Source organism: Theropithecus gelada, chromosome 14, assembly GCF_003255815.1.
Source record: "Theropithecus gelada isolate Dixy chromosome 14, Tgel_1.0, whole genome shotgun sequence".
NCBI classification, from domain to species: domain Eukaryota; kingdom Metazoa; phylum Chordata; class Mammalia; order Primates; family Cercopithecidae; genus Theropithecus; species Theropithecus gelada.
Genome location: NC_037682.1, coordinates 66,304,661 through 66,322,481, shown reverse-complemented (window position 1 = coordinate 66,322,481; position 17,821 = coordinate 66,304,661). Strand labels below are relative to the sequence as shown.

Sequence of the window (17,821 nt, the reverse complement as noted above, 5' to 3'; positions counted from 1 at the left end):
AAAAAAAAAAAAAAAAAAAAAAAATTAAAATTGAGCAGAGAGCAGAAGTAGGAGTAATCTCATAAGTTAAAAAAATTGGTGGAAAAATGAAAATAATACAAAAAAAGTAAATTTTTAAAAATAGAAATTCTGAAACGGCCGGGCACGGTGGCTCAAGCCTGTAATCCCAGCACTTTGGGAGGCCGAGACGGGCGGATCACGAGGTCAGGAGATCGAGACCATCCTGGCTAACACGGTGAAACCCAGTCTCTACTAAAAAATACAAAAAACTAGCCGGGCGAGGTGGCGGGCGCCTGTAGTCCCAGCTACTTGGGAGGCAGAGCTTGCAGTGAGCTGAGATCCGGCCACTGCGCTCCAGCCTGGGCGACAGTGAGACTCCGTCTCAAAAAACAAAACAAAACAAAACAAAATTAGAAATTCTGAAACTGAAGAAAAACAATAACCAAAATTAAGAATTCAATGAACACATTTAACAACACTTTAGAGAGGAATCAGAGAGAGAATTAGCAAACTACAAGATAGGTCAGTGAAAAATATTCAGAACAAAGCATGGAATGACAAAAGGATTGGGGGGAAGTGGAGGAATAAAAGAGAGGCTATGAGACATAAGATGATACAGGAAAAGGTCTAACATGCTATTCATTGGAATTTCTTAAGGAGAGGAAAGAGATAGTTGCTATGAAATTTCCTAAAGTGATGAATGACATTAATCCACAGGTTAAGAGTTTGGTGTTACAAAGGAATATAAATCATTCTGTTACAAAGATATATGCACACATATGTTCATTGCAGCACTATTCACAATAACAAAGACATGGGATCAACCCAAATGCCCATCAGTGGTAGACTGGATAAAGAAAATGTAATATATATATCTCCCCATAGAATACTATGTATACATAAAAAGGATTGAGAGCATGTTCTTTGTAAGGACATGGATGGAGCTGGAAGCCATCATGCAAACTAGCAAACTAACACAGAAACAGAAAACCGAACACCGCATGTTCTCACTTACAAGTGAGAGCTGAAAAATGAGAACACATGGACACGGGGAGGGGAACAACACACACTGGGGCCTGTCGGGGAGGCGTGGGGAGGGAGAGCATCAGGATAAATAGCTAATGCATGTGGGACTTAATACCTAGGTGATGGGTTGATAGGTGCAGCAAACCACCATGGCACACATTTATCTATGTAACTTGCACATGTATCTGGAATATAAAATAAAGTAAAATTTTAAATAAATAAGAGTTTGGGGTTAATTTGTATTCTGTAAACTTTTCTCCTTGATTACATAAGTAATCCTTCCCTATGAAGATATAAGGAGCAATCACATTTTTTTAGTTATATTTTTCTATGCATTTATGTATATTTTACAAATTTGGAATTGTATTACACATATGGTTTATATACTTACCCCCCTAATATATCTAAGTGTTTTTGCATATTAAAATTCTATTGTGATTTTTTAATACATTATGTTAATGTACTATTACATCAGCCTTTTTATTTAACCAGTTTTCTATTAACATGTGGTTTGCTTACTTTTTAAATTATTATTAATATTACTTTAGTGAATATCCTTATGACTAAATCATAATGTGCATCCGTGATTATTTCCTCGGGATAAATTTCTAGAAGTAGAATTGCTAAAACAAAGACTATTTAATATTTAAGCTACTTAAAATATTGGCAAATTGTCATCTGAGATGTTGTATCGATTTATAGTCCCTCTAGCAGATTGTATTTTTTTAAAGACAGCTGCAACTATATGTCCCATTCCACATGTTCTTCTTACTGTGTGACTTTGGTACTCCTTAATTGAATGGTGGGATCTGTGTTCCCTCTGCTGGAACCTGGGTGGATCTTTGTAGCTGCCTAAAGAAATATAGTACAAAGCAGGTGCGGTGGCTCATGCCTGTAATCTCAGCACTTTGGGAGGTTGGAGTGGGAGTATTGCCTGAAGCTAGGAGTTCAAGCCCAGCCTCGGCAACATGGCAAGACCCCATCTCTTTAAAAAATTAAAAAGCCAGGCATAGTGGTGTATGCCTGTAGTCTCAGCTACTTGGGAGGCTGAGGTAGGAAGATTGCTTGAGACTGGGAGGTGGAGGCTGCAGTGAGACATGTTTTTCTCCACAGTACTCCAGCCTACATGACAGAGTGAGACTCTGCCTCAAAAAAATAAAAATAAAAATAATAAATACAGTGCAGTGGAAATTAACATGCCTTTCAGAGCTAGGCCATAAAAGGTAATATGACTTCCACTTGGCTTGCTTGCTCATGGGACACTTACCTTTGGAACCCAACATTGCAAGGAAACCAAGGCCACAAGGAGTGGCCTCTGTAGGTGTGCCATTTGATGGCCTCCACTAGGCCCCAGCCTACAATCAGCATCACTGCCAGATAGACAAGCCTACAGCAGTACACAGACAAGCCATCCTGGCTGTGCCATTTCTGAATTCCTAACCCATAGAAACTATGAAAGATAATTAATGATTATTGATTGAAACCATGAAGTTTAAAGTGGTTTTTTACTAAGCCATAGCAATAAATATACTCTCATTCCGCAGCACTGGGCTTATTCATTTTAAAAATTCTTAATCAATTTTTAGGTGAAAAAATGGTATCTTGTTTTAATTTTCATTTCCTTGGTTACTAGAGTTAATTTTCATTCCCCAGCACTGGGCTTACTCATTTTAAAGATTCTTAATAAGTTTTTCGGTGAAAAATGGTATCTTGTTTTAATTTTCATTTCCTAGGTTACTATTGGGGGCCGGAGGGGGGAGGGGAAGCAATGGTTAGTGTGCTGGGTATAGATATTATTTCAAACTCAGTAAGTCTAATACTGAACTCCATTATCTCTCTACTCCCAACTTGTTCCTCACCCACCTTGCTCCACAATCCAACTCCTACTAATCTTTCACTTTTCAGTTCAAGTATTACTTCCACTGGGTGCAGTGGCTGACACCTGTAATTCTAGCACTTTGGGGAGGCCAAGACAGGAGGATCACTTGAGCCCAGGAGGTCCAGGCTGCAGTGAGCTGATATGTCACCACTGTACTCCAGCCTGAGCAACAGAATGGACTCTGTCTCAAAAAAAAAAAAAAAAAAAAAAAGACGAAAACACAAACAAACAAAAAACCCTACAAATGTGCCAAAGTTTCAGTGAGCTGATGTGTCACCACTGTACTCCAGCCTGAGCAACAGAACAAGACTCTGTCTCAAAAAAAAAGAAAAAAAAAAAAAGAGAAAAACACAAACAAACAAAAAACCCTACAAGTATGCCAAAGTTTCAGTGGCTTACACAGTGTAAGTTTATTTCTTGTTGACGTTACAGCCCAGTGCTGGTCCATGAGGTAGGAGGTAAAGGAGGGGGATTTTGTTCCATGAAATAATTTATTCCATCTTGTTGCTACATACTCCTGTAGGTCCTTAGAGTCCTCTCTGTTTAATGGGTAAATGGGGAAAGAGGAGTGGTGGGGGAGTAGGTCTGGGGCTAGGCATGGAAGTGGTGCACATCTCTTTCATATCCAGTGACCATAACTCTGACACATGGTCTCATTTAGCTCCAAGGGAGGCTGGCCATGGTGCCCAGGGAAAAGAGTAGAACATGATTCTTGTTTTTTACAGGTGAAGATACTGGAGTTAAATTACCTGTTCAAGGTCATAAAGCTAGTAATAGATGTTACTGGAGCCCTTGAACTTGGTATACTTAGTGCCTTCTATGATCACTTACTGACAAAACCTATAGAGTTTGAAAAGTTAATCTCAACAATCATCACATATGCTTGGAATCTAAAGTCTAAGGAAAGGTGAAGTGACTTGTTCAGGATGATTTAGCTAAGCAATTGCTGACTCAAGATCAGGGCCAAACCTTCTAGAATTATTACTTCAGTGATCTTTCTCTCCTACAGTGGTCTACTGAGCACATTAGCCAATAATTGGATTCTTTGTTGGTCAAGAAAAGTATGATATGTCACAATATTTGTAGAAAGACAATAAACATTTGAAATATTTTATGTTGACTACCTTATATGAGAAATATTTTTTACTTAAAGCTTAACAGAGACAAGTTTGACTATGTAATTGAACAGTAAAATTGAGCTCATTGTATGTGCTTTGTTAAAATTATAGTTTTTTAAAAAAAATAGTTTTTTTTGAAACAAAATAATTAACTCTTTTTAATCTTTCACACTAATTTGGTATATCTAATATTCTTAAATGATAATATTATATTTCAAGGATTATTTTCTACTTTGGGGGTACTTAGTACTTCATTTTGTGGATATGATTTTTGTGTTTATTAAGCAATTATTCAAATAAATCTCATTTTATATGATGAGTATATTTTATATTCAAGTTTTTTGTCTAAGCCAAATTTATGTTAATTTCTTCCAATTTTTTTAAGATAGGGAAATTAAATTTAGAATTACACAAAAATTATTTAAATAGGAAAGAATGATTAGTTTAGCGTGAATGTAGTTTGGACTTCATAAGGAAACATCTGATTTAGAAAACCTGTTCTGCTCCAAGACTCTAGACTCGGATCTTCAAATTGGCTTACCCTCAGAAGTGAATGTCAGCTGTGTTTACCTTTCAGATTTTCAGATTGCACTTTCCTATTTTCACTTCTGGTTAGAAATAAACTTTAAAATTTGTTTGTCTTTCATTCACGATGGGGGGCAAAATAATAAATAAACAAAATAAAAATGTTTTTCTCTGTAGTTGTATAAAACTGGTATTTATTATTTAGACATAAGTCTCTGCCAGTAACATTTAAAAATGTTATGTACAATTTTGCAACTTTAGATATATTTGAGTTATTAAGAGTCAATTTTGTATATTGGCTCCCCTTTAGATGTATAACAATATTAGAATTTGCGATTTTTTTTTTAGACAGAGTTTCATTCTTGTTATCCAGGCTGGAGTGCAAATGGCATGATCTCGGCTCACTGTAACCTCCGCCTCCCAGGTTCAAGTGATTCTCCTGCTTCACCCTCCTGAGTAGCTGGGATTATAGGTGCCCACCACTATGCCTGGCTAATTTTTTGTATTTTTAGTAGAGGCAAGGTTTCACCATGTTGGCCAGGCTGGTCTCAAACTCCTGACCTCAGGTGATCCATCCACCTCAGCCTCCCAAAGTGCTAGGATTACAAGCATAAGCCACCGTGCCCAGACTGAATTTGGGATTTTAAATATATATTATGTTCTTTTAGGTCTGTTCCAATCTTCTAAACAATGCGATTCATGTTTTTGAGTGTATTTAAGCTGTTAGGTTTTGTACTAGAATACTAATAGAGTAGATTCAAATTGTGTTAGAATTATTAAAATAGTAGGTTTATCAGATAAATAGGAAAAAAGATTTACAGGTAAACTCTTCAATATGGTTTGGCTGTTTTGTCCCCTGTAAATCACATGTTGAAATGTGACCTCCAGCGTTGGAGGTGGGTCCTGGTGGGAGGCGTTTGGGTCATTGGGGTGGTTCCCTCATGAATAGCTTGGTTCTCTGCTGGTGATAATAAGGAGTTGTCACTCTGTTAGTTCATATGAGAGGTGATTGTTGAAGAGCCTGGCAGCTCTCTTTTGTTCCCTCATTCACCATGTGATAAGCTGGCTATTCTTCCCTTCTGTTATGACTAAAAGCTTCCTGGGCCTCACCAGAAGTGGAGCAGATGCTGGTGCTATGCTTGTACAGCCTGCAGAACCGTGAGCCAAATAAACCTTATTTCTTTATAAATTACCCAGCCTCAAGTATTCCTTTATACCAATGCAGACAAGCTAACACACTTCTCATTGGCAAACTTGATTACATTTTTTACACTCTTTTATACACATTTATATTTATTATACATAAATAATATAGAAGTCCCTAGTTTTCTGAACCTATTCAGAAAACTTGGGCAAGTTCAAAATAATCCTTCATAAGTGAATGTTAGTATTTTCACTGGTCGGCAGGCAGAGTTGATGTGAATTTTGGTCTGGTGTGTAACCTTCTTCACATCTGTGAAAGTTTGTAAGAAGTTAATTTTTTTAAGTGATTTTAGAAAAATCAATTCTTTCATGTTTTCTTTGAATTTGGGCCTTATGGTTCTACAATATGGAAAAAAGAAAACTCCACAAGTATTACGTAAGAAGATACCTTCTTTTCTTCATTTCAGCTATGTAAAGTTGAAGCAAACCATAGGATTAGAACCTAAAGGAAAATTTTTGGTATACAGGTAAAATTCGAAAATAATGCATGGCTTTTTTCTATATTCTGCACCTTACTGACTTCATACTAAACAATTAGCTTTATTACTGATGAAGTACAGAGAAATGCTAGTAGTCACTAAAATCTTTTCGATTTTCTGCAGGATTACTTTTTTGGAGTACTAAAATTGTTAGGATTCTAAGATATGCTAGTTAAAAGCAAATTTATTTCAGATTGAATGCATTTACTTTCTAAATAATAAATTTTCATTTTGTGTAATAGGTCAGTGTGTATTTTTTTGTTGTTGTTGTTGAGACGGAGTCTTACTCTGTTGCCCAGGCTAGAGTGCAGTGGCGCGATCTCGGCTCACTAAATTGCCTCCCTGGTTCAAGTGATTCTCCTGCCTCAGCCTCCCAAGTAGCTGGGACTACAGGCACACACTACCATGCCCAGCTAATTTTTGTATTTTTAGTAGAGAGAATGTTTCGCCATGTTGGCCAGACTTGTCTTGAACTCCTGACCTCAGGTGATCTGCCCGCCTCGACCTCCCAAAGTGCTGAGATTACAGACGTGACCCAACGTGCCCAGCCTGGTGTGTATGTTTCTTGAAAGCAGGTCAGTCAAATAGCTTTCCTACTGTCTTCCTCCTCTTTTTTTTTTCTTGACTAGGCTTCTACCCCCAAGTAATCAATGAATTTTAAATAAGAGAGCACAGTTAGAAAGCAAACAATAATTTGCATTTGAGAGAACACCAATATATGTTTTATAGATTCAGATCTTATCAGTAGCTTTCTGTGAATGCGAAAAGGAGAGCAATTTGTGAGGTAAAAAATCATTCACATAGACATAGAGGTTTTTCTGAGCCATCATGAATACCTAACTAGTTTTTAACCATAAAAAAGTAATATATACATAAAATATCCAAACAGCATCATGGCTCTCCAATAAAAATAAGTCACTTGTCTACTTGAAACCCCATGCCTAATATCCCCTTCAGAGGTAATCACTATTTTTAGTCTCTTATATTTACATGGAATACTTCTACATGATATATAAATATACACATACCTCTTTTTATATAAATGAAAACACTGTATATACTCTTCTGCTCTCCTTTTCATTTATTATACCTGAGTTCAACATGAAAATTTCATTTAAAAATAATTAGTTGGCTGGGCGTGGTGGCTCATGCCTATAATCCCACACTTTGGGAAGCTGAGGCAGGCGGATCACGAATTCAGGAGATAGAGACCATCCTGGCTAACACGGTGAAACCTCGTCTCTACTAAAAACACAAAAAATTAGCCGGGCGTGGTGGCGGACGCCTGTAGTCCCAGCTACTCGGGAGGCTGAGGCAGGAGAATGGCATGAACCCGGGAGGCAGCGGAGCTTGCAGCGAGCCGAGATCATGCCACTGCACTCCAGCCTGGGTGACAGAGCGAGACTCTGTCTTAAATAATAATAATAATAATAAATTTATAATTCTTTAGAATCTTCATATATTATAGTTTATAAAATCGTAGTGATATAATGACTTTAGAAAAAAATACAAATGTAAGTTCATCTGAATGGAGAATATGTGATATTATGGCTGCGTAGATAGCTTTTTAGGTTATATTTTTAAAAGTTTATAACATCAACATCTAATTTAATGTCTCACTGTTAAATAGTGGAGAAATCTGAGTGTAAAGTAGATTTCAAATGCCTGTTGTCATAATTATTTAGCTCTTTTTGCCATAAAAGTGTATTTGTTATATCTAGTATATCATGATTCTTTATTCATTTTCATTTTTCTCTAACTTACAAGCTTTTCAACAACCAGGAATTAGGTTAGTACTGCTTGTGAAGTCTGTAATTGGGAATGGAATTTTTAGGCCCTACTCTAGTAGCTGTGCAGTTAAACATTAGGAAGTATACTCAGTAACCAACAGCATTTATGTCTGGTGGATCATTTATATATGTGTGTGTGTGTGTGTACATATGTATATACACATACATATATGTATATGTGTATATACATATATACTCATTAGATATATATACATACACTATATATACATACTACATATATACACATATACACATACTGTATATATACACATATACTATATACACATATATACTATATATACATACAATATATATACACACACTATACCTGTAATAAAAAGGAACATCACTTTGCTTTGTAACTGGAATTAAATTGTTATCAGAAGCATTATTAACACCCCAACACAATTATTTTGTTTGCAGTGAGATGGCATAGGCTTTAGAGCCAGACCAGCTTAGGTTCCCAAACTGTCTAAATTTCCAGTACCAGCTCAGTGATACTAGGCTCCCTCTCTAAATCTTAGTTTCCTCCTCTATACAATGGTGATATTAATAATAATACTACCCATACAGGTGCTGCAGTGAACCTTCTTATATGAATAAATGTTATTGTTCATGTGAAGGTATTTTTGTGGACAGACATCTATGGGCCAAAAGGAATGTGCAATTTAAAATTTGATACTTGCTGTAAAACCACTGTAAAAAGACTATCCCAATTTACATTCCTACTAGCAGGGTATTACAGTGCTATGTACCCTCTAAACGTGAAGAGTCTATTCAATTTTTGCCATTCTTATGCCCATCTTTAAATGTTAGCCCTCTTCAAGTCTCTTTGACCTATGAAATCTAGTGGTATCTTAGAAATGATAGTATCCCAGATACTGTTATTCATATTTTTCCCTTAAGAGCTATTCATATTTTTATGTAAGTTATTTGTTAGTGTGTGCCATTTATGAAACAGAAGTTCCTTGAGTCTGGATTTTATATATATATATACACACACACATATATATTTATGTATGTATATAACTAATAGATGTTAAAGCATATATATATTTATATATAAATATATTTATATTTATATATTTATATATAAATATATTTATATTTATATATTTATATATATAAAACTAATAGATGTTAAAGCATATATATATGTGTCTCGGCCTCCCAAAGTGCTGGGATTACAGGCGTGAGCCACCACGCCCAGCCGAAACTTGATATTCTTTTGTGAAGCACCATTTTCAGTGACAGGTATTCTTGAGATTTATGAAAATAAGTTAAAGTACATGACAATGAAATACAGAATCCCAAATATAGATGTTGGCATGCCCTGCCTCACAAACCATTTTTGGAATGAATTTGTATTCTCATTCTTAATTAAGTTCACACTTAACACATAAAATATTTTTATGGCCAACTTGTGCCATAGATAAATTGAATCGTTTTCTGTGATTTTTAAGCAGTAGAAAGGAATATCTGTTCATTTTGAATTGCAGAGGTCTAGGTAGGTAACTGGTAGGCATGTTTTGATGGTATTTATCCAGTAGTGTCTCTATTTCTCTTAAAACTTAATGTATTAGCCAGGTGTAGTGGCGCATGCCTGTAGTCCCAGCTACTCAAGAGGCTGAGGCTAGATCACTTGAGCCCAGGAGTTTGAGGTTACAGTGAACTATGATTGAAATCTAACATGGACTCTAACTTAATTGATGTCATTTTTTACTAAGAGGTTTATTTTGGATTCAAAGCTCTTAAATATCAAATTTTTTAAAAAACAACATTCTTTAATATGCTATACAAATGCTATAAAATTTAGAGATATGTAAATCACCCTCAACAGGCCCTTTCTCCTTTGGGGACTCAGTGAATGGCAGGTATTATTTTATCATACGTACAAAGAAGTAGCACTGTGGAATTTATATTGAATGTTGAACCTTGTGATATATACATATTGACCCCTCCGAAGGGCTTAATATTAGGACTCTGCTTGGATTCCTGGTTAAGTTTTAATACTTCTTCTTTATAGAATCCGAAAACAAAAGAGCAGATTGAAAACCTATTACGGAATGGGATGAACAAGGAGCTGCGAGATCGTCTTTGTTGCCGAATGACTTTTGGGACTGCAGGACTCCGTTCTGCCATGGGGGCAGGGTTTTGCTATATTAATGACCTTACAGTAATACAGTCAACACAGGTAAGTATTATCAAGTATCAAGAGTGTACTTTTGACCAGACATGGTGGCTCATGCCTGTAATCCCATCTCTTTGGGAGGCTGAGGCGGGCGGATCACGAGGTCAAGATCGAAATCATCCTGGCCAACATGGTGAAACCCCATCTCTACTAAAAATACAAAAATTAGCTGGGCATGGTGGTGCGTGCCTGTAGTGTCAGCTACTTGGGAGGCTGAGGCAGGAGAATTGCTTGAACCTGGGCGTCGGAGGTTGCAGTGAGCCGAGATTGCACCACTGCATTCCAGCCTGACGACAGAGCGAGACTCTGTCTCAAAAAAAAAGTGTACTTTTTCTCAGTCTGTTTTCTTTTTTAAATTTATAAATTAGGTAGTGCCATTCTAAATGCACACACACACAAAGCTTTATTTCCCCTAAGTTACTCTTATATAAGTAAAAACTGTAAACTCAATTCTGACCTTTAGTCTTGCCCAAGATTTTAGAAATCATTTATGTATCTTCATGGTCACAGACTGACTTTCTGATTAAGAGTTATTTTGGTTGCCATTGTCAACTTCTTAACAATGTTGCTTTGCATTTGAAACCAAGAAGTGTATATTAGCATATCCAATTAATACAAAGAAACAAACTTAGATAGAAGAAAATAACTACTCATTTTGGCATATGGCCATTTATAAAGGTTAACCAGAATTTGGAAAATTTAGTTGAAAATATTTTCCTTTATCACATATCCTTTATGTGGGTTTCTATATCCACATGAGAGTTAATACAGTTGTGTAATATGATACAATTTGTTTTACTTCTCTCCATTGTTATGCAGCTCACTCTAGAAACAAATTGCTTCTCTTTGCAAGTGAATCATCCTGTTTCAAATAACAATACTTTTGAGGCCAGTAATGTATTTAGCTTATACTAAAAATAGTTCTGGGCTAGAGAATTATTCAGTAGACATAATTCTAATTGATACTCCCAAACAGTAAATCATCTTTAGCCTTATTCTGAGAGAATTCTCTAAAGCCAAGGCCTAATGCAGAGGTAGGAGAGAAGGAATGACAGGATGGTTGGATAGGTAGGATACCTGCCCCTTCCTCACCCACCCCTCCCCCTATTCCTCAACCAGAGATGCTTTAGTTCATTATTTTCTTACACATTTAGTCTTTTCATATGCTTTCATTCTAAGTGAAGATTTCTTGACTTTACAAAAAGGGGTAGGGGAGGTGTTTGAAAAGCAATTTCTACAGAAGTGCACATTTTCACTGGAGTTGGGATTCCATTGTGTGAAGTGGAAAAGCCAGATGGAATCTGATTCTTAAGCCCTAGCCCTTTTCAGACTCTATTAGATTGGTGCAAAAGTAATTGAGGTTTTGGTCATTTTTTTAATGGCAAAAACTACAATTACTTTTCCACCAACCTAAAAATATAGGGAAATAAGATGCATTCTGATAGCAGAGATTAATATGAGGGTCTGTGAGGTTTTAGGATAGTATCATCATTAGAAATAAGTTGTTGAATCTAGCTAATATACTAAGCATGCACTCACTCATAGCTTATAGGTTGGGAAAATTAATTGTACTTGAGAAACTCAGGCACCAGAAGTCACTGTGGCTTTGTTTGGTGCTACCACATACTTATTTAGCAGTGCCTGCCATATAATAGGTCTTCAATAAATCAGTATAACTTAGTTTGGCCTTAGGCAAGACATTACATGGAGCTTTAATCTTATTGTCTCCTCTTCTTAAAAGACATATTGAAAGAGACCAAATTAGAAATGGTGTCTGCATTGCTTTCTTTTCAGGGTGTTAGGATTAAATGTCCCATCTTTTATGTGAAACTCATTTTAAAGGACTGTAATAGTATAAAATGTTAAAATGTTATTTTTAGATATTAAAGTATTTATTAAACTTAACAAATCATTTGTAAGGTAGTTAAATGGTTTTAGTTTGTCATTGTGATGTTTTCAATATGAAATACTTTATTTCATTTTTTTGTCATCCATGACTGCACGTTTTTCTAGTCTATGGTATTACTTTTCTGTGAGATTTTAAAACCAAAGAATTACAAATGGGATCAACCATCATAAGAAATGTTCTAGTGAAGAACTGTGTTGCTGATTAAAAATGTTTGCATCATAAATAGGTCAAATCTTTTGGTTAACTTCAATCATATGATTTAGCAAGGACTTAAGACAATTAAAATTCTGTTCTCTAGAGCCTTCAGACAAGAAACAATTTATGTTGGCTCTTCTAATCTTTTTTTTTTTTTTAGCTTATTGATGCTCATGTTTCTTCTGCTTTTCCTAATGTTTTACTTATTGTATTGGATTTAGTGGTTATTAAATCGGTATTTCCATGGTATTAAATGTGTCTGAAAATCCAGGATATGTTTGTCATCTTACATTTCTGGATTGAACAGTATTGCTCCCACACTGGTAAGCATGGGCATAAAGGCAGAAGCCACTTCCCTAGCAGCCAGTCAGCTGCACAGCAAACATAAAAATAAGAGATTCTGAGTCATATGAAATGCAAGCATCCATTAGGACTAATCTTTTGTGTTTATTTGCTTCAGGGGATGTACAAATACCTTGAGAGATGTTTCTCAGACTTCAAGCAGAGAGGCTTTGTGGTTGGGTATGACACTCGGGGTCAAGTAACTAGCAGCTGCAGCAGCCAGAGGTACAGAGTTAATTGTTTCAAAGATTAAGTTGAAATAGAATAAAACATATTAAAAAATTTTTTGTCCAGTAGTAGGATTTCCAAAACAGTAGACTGTCAGATAGAAATGTGATCACATGCTAATATTTACTTTAGAGCTGAAATAGAATAAAAAGTGTTTCAAAGAAAAGCTTTAGATTTTACAGAAAGAAGTAAAAATTTAAAATATTTAGAGTTCATATTTAGAATGACATCATAGCTTATAACTTTAGTATTTTGGCAAAGGCACTGGGTAGTAGTAATTATGTAGCTTATATTCTCGTTATATGCCTATTAGATTAGTCTTAGGGTGTTTTTTCGGGGTAATAATGCATATTGAGTTTATCAAAGTCTCATATCACTTTTTCCATTCTTTTTGCCTTTTACAGATTTTATTTCTTAGTAAAAGAGCCATCAAAAGATGAATGAGGGAAAAAGAGGAAATCGAAATGTCAATTCTATTAGTTGTTAAACTCTTTTTTTAAAAAAAAAATCTTATTTATTTAACATTTTCCAATTAGGGCATGAAGTTTAAATAATCAGTTATTATAAGAATAGGATATATTAGGCTACTATTTATTCAGACTAATTATAATATGAAACATCTATGTGGAAGGTTGGTTTTTAAAAAGTATGGTAGGCAAAGGACTAAATGAAATCTCCCTTTTTTTAGGCTTGCTAAACTCACTGCTGCAGTCTTGCTGGCCAAAGATGTTCCTGTGTACCTTTTTTCAAGATATGTTCCTACACCTTTTGTAGTAAGTGTGTTGTGTTGGTGATCATATAGCTTGTTGCTCTTGAAAATATTTCTTAAATCAACTAGGATTCAAATCTTTTTTGTGCATGTAGTTCTGTGTTGAGTAATATAAGGGACCAATGGAAGAAAAACAAATTTTGCTTTGAGTTTATTTTCATTCAACAGACATTTGTTCAACCTAGCTGAGAACTTGATCTATAAACGTTGACAAGTCTACAGTTATAGTGGAATATTTTAATATCTTCTTTCAGAAATTGATTCATTGGGCAGACAAAAATGATGAAGGATAGATTTGAACACATTGTTAGCTGACTTGATCTGGGTGTGTGTGTGTATGTGTGTAAAAATTCTCTATTGTATGATGATAGGATTTACATTATTATTAAGCAGAATCACAGTCTCAGCAAATGCCAAAGAGCTGCTTATCAAGCCATATACCTGGACCCCAATGCAATAAAATCAGAAATAAAAAAGCCCATAAATCCTCCCATGTTTGGAATTTTAAAAACACATTCATAAACTATTCATGGATTAAGGAAGATAACATAATGCAGATTAGAAATGACAGGCAGTCCTTGCTTTGCACAGAGTGTGGGGGCTATAAAGACAGTTGTATAAGCCAAAACCATGCCAAGTGATCTTTTCTTTTTTTTTTTTTTTTGTTATACTTTAAGTTCTAGGGTACATGTGCACAACGTGCAGGTTTGTTACATATGTATACATGTGCCATGTTGGTTTATCGCGGCACTATTCACAATAGCAAAGACTTGGAACCAACCCAAATGTCCATCAATGATAGACTGGATTAAGAAAATGCCAGATGATCTTAATAATCAATGAGAAAAATTATGACTGTTCCATGACCTTTAACTTTTTTTTTTTTTTTTTTTGCCACAACATTAAAAACACTCTTACTCTTGGGTAAAAATGTATAAGGAAAAAGAAAAAACAATGGTAAAACTAATGTTTATTTAGTACATTGTAATTTAAAACATTAAGAAACATTGATAACTAAAGTACTTTATTTCTTTGTAAAAAGAACTTATCAGGAGGCTGGGGGTGATGGCTCATGCCTGTAATCCCAGCACTTTGGAAGGCCAAGGCAGGTGGATCACCTGAGGTCAGGAGTTTCAGACCAGCCTGACCAACACAGTGGAACACGATCTCTACTAAAAATACAAAAATTAGCCAGGCATGGTGGCGCATGCCTGTAATCCCAGCTACTCAGGAGGCTGAGGCACGAGAATTGCTTGAACCTGAGAGGCAGAGGTTGCAGTGAGCTGAGATCGTGCCACTGAACTCCAGCCTGGACAACAGAGCAAGACTCCGTCTCAATCAATCAATCAATAAAACTTATCAGGAGATAAACAGAGCTTGCTTCTTTTTTTTTTTTTTTTGAGACGGAGTCTTGCTCTGTGCCCCAGGCTGGAGTGCAGTGGCGCGATCTCGGCTCACTGCAAGCTCCGCCCCCCGGGTTCATGCCATTCTCCTGCCTCAGCCTCCCAAGTAGCCGGGACTACAGGCGCCCGCCACCACGCCCGGCTAGTTTTTTGTATTTTTTTTTTTAGTAGAGACGGGGTTTCACGGTGTTAGCCAGGATGGTCTCGATCTCCTGACCTTGTGATCCGCCCGCCTCGGCCTCCCAAAGTGCTGGGATTACAGGCTTGAGCCACCGCGCCCGGCCTAGAGCTTGCTTCTTGTGATTATAACTTACTTATATGACAAGCAAGCATCTTGATCTGTGCCTTGGCAAATTGTTAATATACCTTTCTGAGTTTGGATACACGTCCAGCATCTTATCCTTTGTTAATTTCAATCTTGTGAAATATCTCTGGGAGTTCCTTTAATGTGAAGGTTTCTTTGTTGGTGTCACTTCTTCTGGGACATCTTCATCCTTCTCATCACAGCCTCGTTCCTCATTTAATCCATGTGTTCCCCTTCACTACACTTCCCTGGTAGTATGTCTAAAGTCTCTTGAATGGCAGCAGTGTCAGCATTCCCACTTATTTTTTCTATAACTTCATTTATGTTCAATTCAAATTTCCCTCTATTATTACTCCTTTTTGTTTATTTGCTGCACTTTCACCTTTGTTGGCTAATTCCTACTTTCCATTATCCATTTTTGTATACTGTCATATGGGTCTATTACTGGGAGAAAAGGAGGCAATAGAGCCACATGTTTTGCAGTTTGTGTGAGCGCTAAAAAACAGATGCTCAGTGTCCAATCACTGACACCCTTTTAAAGAGTGACATGATTGATCACTCATCATGATGTGGCTCTGTTATAAATGTAGGGATGTGTGGACTGAAGAGCTAGAAGCCAAGTGTGTACTTGATGCAGTTATGGTTAATATTACCGTGGTAAATGAAATTTGAACATGTTGTTGGGAGACTGGAGCTATTTAACAAAAGCATAATATCAGTAATTCATGTATAGGAACTGAGCAAAGCAAGGGCTGCCTGTAGGTATTTAAAAGTGAGCAATAATGAAAACAATACATAGTAAAAATTATGGGTTTTAACTAAAGCCCTACTTAGAGGGAAATGTATAGCCTTAATGAATATATAAGGAAAAAAAAGATTTTAAAATAATGAGTTGGTTTTCGCTTAACATGTTTGTGCTAAAACAGAAGAAATCCAAAAAAGTAAAAGGAAGGAAATCTTATAATAAAGGTATAAGGAAAAATCAAGTAAATAGAAAATAAAGAGAGTATTAACAAAAGCAATATCATACTATAATGCTTTTCCTGTCATTTAATCGAAGTTATTCTCATGTCAAATGTGTAAATAGCTAGGAAGCAAAATGGAACTGTGGTGTTATTTATTTTTCAGCCATATGCAGTTCAGAAGCTCAAAGCAGTTGCAGGTGTGATGATTACTGCCTCTCACAACCGCAAGGAAGACAATGGATACAAGGTAAACCTTGGACTCCTGACCTTTGTTTATCTTATAGGTCATCTTTTTTATTCAAATAATATGTGCTGAGTATGTTTTCTATACTGGAGAGCAGAGCTAGACGTTGGGAACAAAAAGTTAAAAACACTGAGGCTGGTCCTCAAAGAATGTGTATCCCTAATGGCATTTATTACTTCTCAATGTGTACGATTACAAAAATCTCTTCTTTAGTTCTTTTATTTCTAATTGTCCTTGATTTCTCTATCCCTTCCTAAATCCATCTTCTCTACCATTTCATAAAGTCACATTGCAGCAAGAACTTGAAAAATGAGTGGGAGTTTTCAACAACAGAGCCAGAGGAATGGTACCTTATCCTCACTCTCCTCTCCCTCTGACTTTCTGCTGGAGCTCCTTGTTGGCCACAGGATTCCACTTGATGGGTCAGCCTCTGTGGCAGAAAGCAGAGTGGAGAAGGGTGAAAAGTGGCTCTGGAGGGAAAACAGAAGAATGCAGCACAGTATTGAACCACCGTTTGGGGCTTCTGAGTGGGTGATAAGCCTGCGTTCCTATAGGTAGTTGGATATATAGACTTGTAGCTCAGGGGAGAAATCTGGACTTAAGTTATAGAGTTTTGGGTCACCACACATGTTAGAGCAAAATTAGCACTTGCTATGTTGGAGGAGCTAGAGAACAGAGGGGAGCAGCGGTATGACTGGAATGCAGTGAGCACAGGAAGGGAAGGAATGAAGAAACAAGCAGGAGGCAGATTATGCAGACTTATAAGCTCCAAGGCAAGGGGGTTGGGTTTTATCAAAAGAATAAGAAGCCACTGAAGAACTTTAAGCAGGAAAGTTTATGTTCTAAGGGATCATCTGTCTGCTTCGTGGAGGATGGATTGCAGGGAGAACAATGGAAGCAGGGAAGAGACCAGTTGGGATGCTTTGGTTCAGACAGAAGACAACAATGGTTTAGAATGGTGATTGGTAGAGGACATGGGCAGAGGTAAACATATTCAACCTCTATTTTAGACACAGCATCTGTAGAACCTGTTAGTAGATTAAATGTTAGGGAAAAGAAGTAATCAAGAATGATTCTTGGTTTTTGTTTGGGTGGGTGGTAATGTTAATTTACAGAGATAAGAGATTGAAGGAGGACCACTCTTAGGTGTATATGTTGTGGCGTAATCAAGAACTCTGTTCTAGATACACTACTTTTGAGGTTCCTGTTAGAGGTGTCTGTTAGAGAGTTCTTGATTCCTCCACAGCATAT

General features: G+C 36.4%; 1 protein-coding gene across 1 annotated transcript in view; it reads left to right on the top strand.

Annotated features, from left to right (window-relative positions):
• The window catches only part of PGM2L1 (phosphoglucomutase 2 like 1), a 54,402-nt gene that overhangs the window by 13,460 nt on the left and 23,121 nt on the right, over positions 1 to 17,821 (top strand). Inside the window, exons 2-5 of the mRNA XM_025357096.1 lie at positions 10,047 to 10,214; positions 12,776 to 12,882; positions 13,574 to 13,658; positions 16,490 to 16,573. Coding sequence (XP_025212881.1) covers positions 10,047 to 10,214; positions 12,776 to 12,882; positions 13,574 to 13,658; positions 16,490 to 16,573 — 444 coding nt within the window. The remainder of the gene's footprint in view (positions 1 to 10,046; positions 10,215 to 12,775; positions 12,883 to 13,573; positions 13,659 to 16,489; positions 16,574 to 17,821) is intronic.